The sequence below is a fragment of the Scleropages formosus genome, chromosome 13 (genome assembly GCF_900964775.1).
Source record: "Scleropages formosus chromosome 13, fSclFor1.1, whole genome shotgun sequence".
Classification (NCBI taxonomy): Eukaryota; Metazoa; Chordata; class Actinopteri; order Osteoglossiformes; family Osteoglossidae; genus Scleropages; species Scleropages formosus.
The window spans coordinates 10,283,775-10,290,114 of NC_041818.1; the positions used below are offsets into that span (position 1 = coordinate 10,283,775).

The following is a 6,340-nucleotide window of genomic DNA, read 5'->3' on the forward strand; positions in this document are numbered from 1 at the left end:
CGGGACTTGAACCCCAGACCCACTGGACAGCAGGACTGTGGTCCAACCCACTGCGCCACCGCACCCCCCTCAATTAAATATTATTTTTGGTTTATTTTAGCATATAATAATAAACAAAAACAAAAGACAATGAGTAAATTTTGGATTTATCTTGCAAATAGTAGAGATGTACACTGACATTTGAACCGATTTAGCCCTAATAAAAATACAATTAAAACTGTTACACTCTGTAAACCATTTAATATTTTCATCTGCAGGTGGTCCCCGATTTACGATGGTTCGACTTGCGATTTTTTCGACGTTAGGACGGTGAGCTCGCGATGGGCATTCAGTAGAAATCTGCCGTACTTTTGAATTTATTTTTCCCGGGCAACCGATATACGGGTGCGATACTCTCTCGCAATGCTGGGCAGCGATCCGCATCTCCCGGTCTGTCACGCAGAGGTGTGTATTAAATGCATTTTCGACTTACGATGGGTTTCACGGAACGTAACCCCATCGTAAGTCGGGGACCACCCGCAAATTGTCCAAATTGACCATTAAGACGGTGTTACTGTAATACTTTTAAACATTTTTCTGTAACATACGGATCATCTGAGTGACTGCTTCACTTGTAGTTCAATTCTTTTGTTTATTTTATTTACTTATTTTGCATAATTCTCCCTGGCTAAGTTTGGTTGTTTACTGACAAATGCTCTTGTATTGTGAGCTCTTGAACTGTTCGTTTAATTTTTTTAAAAAAAAAAAAAAAAAAGAAAAAAAGAAAAAGAAAAAAGTGCTGTAGGCGCCCCCTCTCCGCTCTCCCGCCCTCTCTTTGCTGCCCCTCGTGGTGGGCAGCGGGAGTCCCGCGGGTCGGAACTGTCGATGCTGGGTAAACGGGATTGATTTCACTGTAACACCGCACGGGGAGGGCGCGCGGCGGCTCGGGCCAGACCAGCCTCCCGGGTGTTTCCGACAGAAACCGGGCCGGCGGGCTGAGCGCCTCAGAGAATGTGCGCGCGCTCGACAGAACTTAAAACGGGGTTCTTGTGCTTTGGGCTCAGTCAGTGTTTCCTCCGGCACTGAGTCTGCGGCTGCTGCTGGCAAGCTGCTGCTGCTGCCCGGGCGGGAGTTCTCCTCAGAGACTCACTGACACACTCTGGCGTTTGTCCACCACCAGTCCTCGAGAAGTGGTCTCTACGGACGGTGTCGGCGCCGTTTTTGCTCCGAGTCAATCCTCTTTGAAAGCGCCGCGGCGTCGCTCTGGCTCACTCACTCACTGGCGCCTGGTTTGGGCTTGGCGCGGACTCGCGGACACCATCACCATCATGTCTGTCTTCGGGAGCCGAGCGAGGGGCCGCGTGGAGAGAGCGTGCCACTACCTACCCGTCGTGGTGAACACGCTGCTGGTGCTCTCCATCACCGGGGAGGTGAGCTACTTGGTGCTGGTGGAGGCGCCGCGGGAGCCCGAGCAGAAGGCGGGCGAGTGGTCGGCCGTGTGGAAGGCGGCTCACCTCCTGCTGCAGTACTTCATGCTGGGCAACATAACGTGGAACGCGTCGCTCTTCCTCAAGACGAGCCCGAGCATCCGCGGGGTATTCCTGGGTGGGGACGGCGTGGGCCAGGGCTGGAGGTGAGACCGCCGCCTCCATCGGTGAAGGGCACGCGAAGAGTGACACGTCCCCGTGTGGCCGGCTCGAGATTCCTCGTGTATTTCCTGGAAATTGAATTCAGCGTTCGAACGTTTGGGAATCTAATGCTCCGCTTCCTGTGAGCGCGCGCGCCATCCTTCCATCGTATCGCCGTACAAAGGTCCCGCGGGCAGCGCGCGATAGCGCGCGACGGGGGGTCTGGGCTGGTCTGGTGACCCCGCCCCCCCCGAGTAGGCTCGCGCTCTCTCCAAGTAGTTCCTCTTAGCTTAGGAGTTACGTTACAATGCAGTACTATGCAGTAATCGTTCACATACACAGGGTTAACTTCGCTCTCACAAGTTCCAGCTCATCTTAAATATTTAATGACAGCAAATGAGTACAAGAGGCAACGGGAATTCATCTGCGACCAGGCAATCAGCCGTGAAATGATCTGCTATATCACAGGGTCCAAGGCCTCTGCGGGACTGTGGATCGGATTCGGGGGTCCCTGGAGTGCAGGCTTGCTTTGAAAATAAAGCAGTACGATAAAAATATTACCGATATTACCATCTGTGATGTAATTGTGACTAAATGTATTTGCCTTTGAAAATGTGTCAATGTAACATGTTACATTGACACATTTTCAAAGGCAAATACATGTAGTAATACATTTTCAGGGCAAATTTTCTCTATTATACACCTGTTTCAGAGGGTCTTTTGGTTTTTACTAGACTCTTAAAGGGGTTCATGGCCTAAAAATAGTTGAAGAACCTCTGCTCTTTATATCTGAAAAGGGGAAAGTGAACACGTAGAGGATGGCGATGTCTCATTTAAAGCAAGGGAATAATAATGGGTTCATCACACAGTTCCGCCTGGGTGAAGCTGTCCTTCTCTCGACAGGTACTGCTACACCTGTGAAACGCACACGCCGCCACGTTGCTCCCACTGCTACGACTGCAACGTGTGCGTACTTCGTCGCGACCACCACTGTGTCTTCTTCGGCCAGTGCGTTGGCTTCCGCAACTACCGCTACTTCCTGAGCTGCCTGCTCTTCATGTGGGCTGGCCTGCTGTACGCTGTGGTGATGAATGCCGAGGTGTTCATCGTCATCCTGAAAGAGGGCGTCACGCTGCACAGTGTCATGCTCCTCATGGTGCCCTGGATCATGCTGGTGTCCGGTGAGTTGTGCGCCGCCAGGTGCGACAGTGACATGGTCACTAGGCCTTGGTTCATATTGCAGCTGTTTGCACCCTGCTTTTAGAGAGATCCTAAATTTCCAACAAATTATTGCATCGGCTGCGTAGCAACGTGTGCGATTATTTTCTTGTTCGCACTCTATTACATTGCAAAGCCTCATTTTTACTGTAAGATCTTCCCCGTTTTCCTCTCTTCTCTGACCTGCTGTCTCTCCAAGGACAAGTGACAGCCCGTGCCTTCGCATTTGCATTCATCGCAGACACGTGCGTGGTGGGCTTCCTGTTGGTGGCAGCCTTCCTCTTCTTCCACATTGCCCTCATGCTGCGGGGCCAGACCACCCGGGAGTGGTACTCAAGCCGTCGACCCTACAGTTTGGGTCCGCTGGCCAACGTGAAGGAGTGCCTCGGACAGCGCTGGTACCTTTGCTGGCTCTGTCCCCTCATCCCCTCGCCACTTCCTGGAGACGGCATTCATTTCCGGGTGACGGGCTCCCTGGAACCTGCCAGCAGCACTGTCTCACAATAACCCGAGATTAAGTAATTTGCTGTAATTGCAGTAATTGCAAGAAATAATCTGTAAAGGAGTTATCCAGTTCCTTCGTTTATGCTGGGCTTTAGCTTAAGGCAGAGGTGTAGGCAGTGTTGAGGAAACCATACAATGTTCTTCCCCTCAGTTTACACTTTGTTTGCCCTTTGATTAAAATGAAGTTTGACAGATCTTTGGTGAACCAACAGAAGTTAAACTTATGCTGATAAATGTAAATTCCAAACTACACTGTACCTGTGAGTAACAAGAGGATCAACATAAATCCTAGTAACTTGTGGAAGTTGAACACGTTGCTCTAAGGTGGACTTGCCTTAACTGCATAGAATACGTGTATTTTTTATTACATGCACAATGTTTTTGTCCTAGAAATTAAAAAAAAAAAAAAAATTGCTGAAGTGAACTATGTAGCAGCTGCTGTACTCACAATATTTTCTAAATGAATATTTCTGTCCCACGGAAGTTCACTTTGACCTGCTGCCAATGCAGCTCTATCCTGTAAGAGGGTGAAGCTGATTTATTTTAGCCAGGAAATGGTTAATTGTACATACAAGTCACTGCACTGTTTCACAGCTGACTATACTAAACACAGAAAGCTGCATGCAGTAAAAATGTCTTGTTTCGTGCCTGTAAAAGAAATGAGTGGAAGGCATTGATCACTCATGGCATGCTATTCTCTTTTTGGAAATTTTCAAGCTGTCCTTATATTCATGAGGCCTTTTGTTGAGCACCAGCAGCCCCCTCTGTTGGAAGAACCACTAACCCTGTGTGTTTGTATTGTGGTTGGCCTGTGCTACCTCACAGTGTGTAGGAGTGTGGTGTCGGGCGGGTATCAGCCTCTTGTACGTTGCATTCTGTGCTGATCGCTGATTTATTTTTTTAAGACTTAAGCTGTGATCTTGAATATGTCGAGTCCCTTTAAACATTTGTGTTTTTGTTAATTATTTTTAGACCTATGTGTCTTCCTGAACAAGCACTAAATGTAATATGTTCAATGATATAAAAATGCTTTTGTCTTAGAGAGAATTGACAATGGGAGGTTTATATGCTAATTTTGTTTATTTCCTGCTTATAAGAATGGCACTGTGTTCGGTTTTCTATGCTTGATTGGGGTTTCTGTTGGGAGTTGTAAAAGTTTTTATATTGTCTGCTGGTAATATTTTTATCAATATTAGTAGACATTTATCCAAAGCAACTTAAAATTATTTACTCATCTATACAGCAGGATATTCTTACTGGAACAATTTTCAGAGCTAGGATTTGAACCTGGGTGCTTTGGGTGAAAGGCAGCCGCTCTAACCACTTCATTATGATAAGTATCATGGTCAGAGGCACTGTAACAGGAGCTATGCGAAATCCTTCTGAAACTTCATCAGCAAAGATGCTGCAGATAGCAGTGAAGGAGCCCCATCACACAAGATTGCGGAGTTATACTGCATTATGAAGCATTGCTGAAGTTGTGTTGGTACTGTTGCACATTAGCCCTGTGCACAGCTGTGATTAGAACCCAGTGAGCACTTCCGCTATAGGAAATCTTGTATTGTTCCTCTTTGTTACATTTTAAAATTTAGTTTCCTTTAGAATAACAATGCAACAAAAATATTTTTCTTTTGATTTGATTAACGACATATGATGAAGAAATAAATTCTTGTGGCTATGTTCAGGGTACAGTAAAGGTTGTTTTTTTTGTGGTTCAATCCTGTATTTTACTGACAACATTCATCAGCTGACTCTGAAATGGCCATTTGCTTGCTACGGAAATGGGTTGTGGGCAAAGAACCAAAAATTTGGATAAGTTGTATGCCGTATATGTGTGTTTGGGCCTGTATTACACGCTACAGTAGCATATTTGCAGTGCATGTTCACACCTCAGTCATTTGCACTTGGTATAAATGTTGAGCTCATGGTAAGTAATGGACATAGAGTATTTTTAAATTCAAAGAGAGGTGGAGTACAGTTTTCTGTTTTGACTTTTTGCTGGTTGGTGACTGGTGCCACACTGCAGCAGGACAAAAATCAAGATTTTGGACATTGCATATGTGATGTAACGTGCTATTTCACTGTGACACTTGCTGCATAAAATGACAATTTTAATGAAAACTTGCAATTAAAATGAAAAGACTAACATCCAAAGTCTGGTGTGAGGTGTCACTGCTCTATAGAAAACCACACCTGCTGTATGGAGACTGTTTTATGCAACATTTAACTTATTTTTATGTGATTGCCTGTTCAGAGTAATTACATGTTAATTGCAAGGATTAGGTTTGTGTTTCAATGTTCTAAGTGATTCTGGTGGCAGTTAGTGTTAAGTTGAAGATGATGGTGAACGTATAAACCTCTAAGGTGCTGTGTATGTGTATTTAATAATGGTCCCTGACATCCTTTAGTTTTTGTGATGTTGAAAAAAATACATTGATTATGATTTGATATTGCTCTGATCTTAAAGTGGAAATGCAAATTGTTTGTGTCAGTGTTGTTCCTTACTTTCATTTTCTTACTTTTAAAGAACTGGTGCCAGTATGTTTGCCAGCAGTTAATATTGTGAATTTGTTTGCTATTAAGTTCACTTTGTCATCTGGTGTTCCCCTTAGTCATACTTTTTGATTTTACATATAACTGAAATTATAATAAAGGTTTTTGATACTGTTTGAATCTGAAATATTTAATTCCTTAAATGTACATATTTTACAGCTTTGATAATGTATTTATCCTCACCATTCTGGTTTACTCGGTTTACTCACTGTTTTCATCAGTATTCTTATTTTTCCTGGAAATTCCAATTGCAGAACTTTGCCACTGATGTACCCGTCATGGATGTCAACTCTGCTTTGTCTGTATTAATTTACAGAATATAAATTTGGTGTGAAATGGAGGGAGTTTGAATGTGTGCCTAAGTACAACTTACGCAGAAGTTTGCGTGAGGTGTACTTAAGCACACATTCAAACTCCCTAAATATAGATGCCGATTTAATGCTAAATGAGGTAAAACT

At 44.6% G+C, this 6,340-nt stretch overlaps 1 protein-coding gene across 1 annotated transcript; it reads left to right on the forward strand.

Moving 5' to 3' along the window:
* Positions 1 to 1,247: 1,247 nt before the first annotated feature.
* zdhhc24 (zDHHC palmitoyltransferase 24) lies at positions 1,248 to 3,680 on the forward strand. The gene is made up of 3 exons (XM_018737045.2): positions 1,248 to 1,612; positions 2,511 to 2,788; positions 3,025 to 3,680. Exons 1-3 carry the CDS (start codon positions 1,308 to 1,310, stop codon positions 3,330 to 3,332), a joined length of 891 nt encoding a protein of 296 aa, XP_018592561.1. The 5' UTR covers positions 1,248 to 1,307; the 3' UTR covers positions 3,333 to 3,680.
* Positions 3,681 to 6,340: the final 2,660 nt, after the last annotated feature.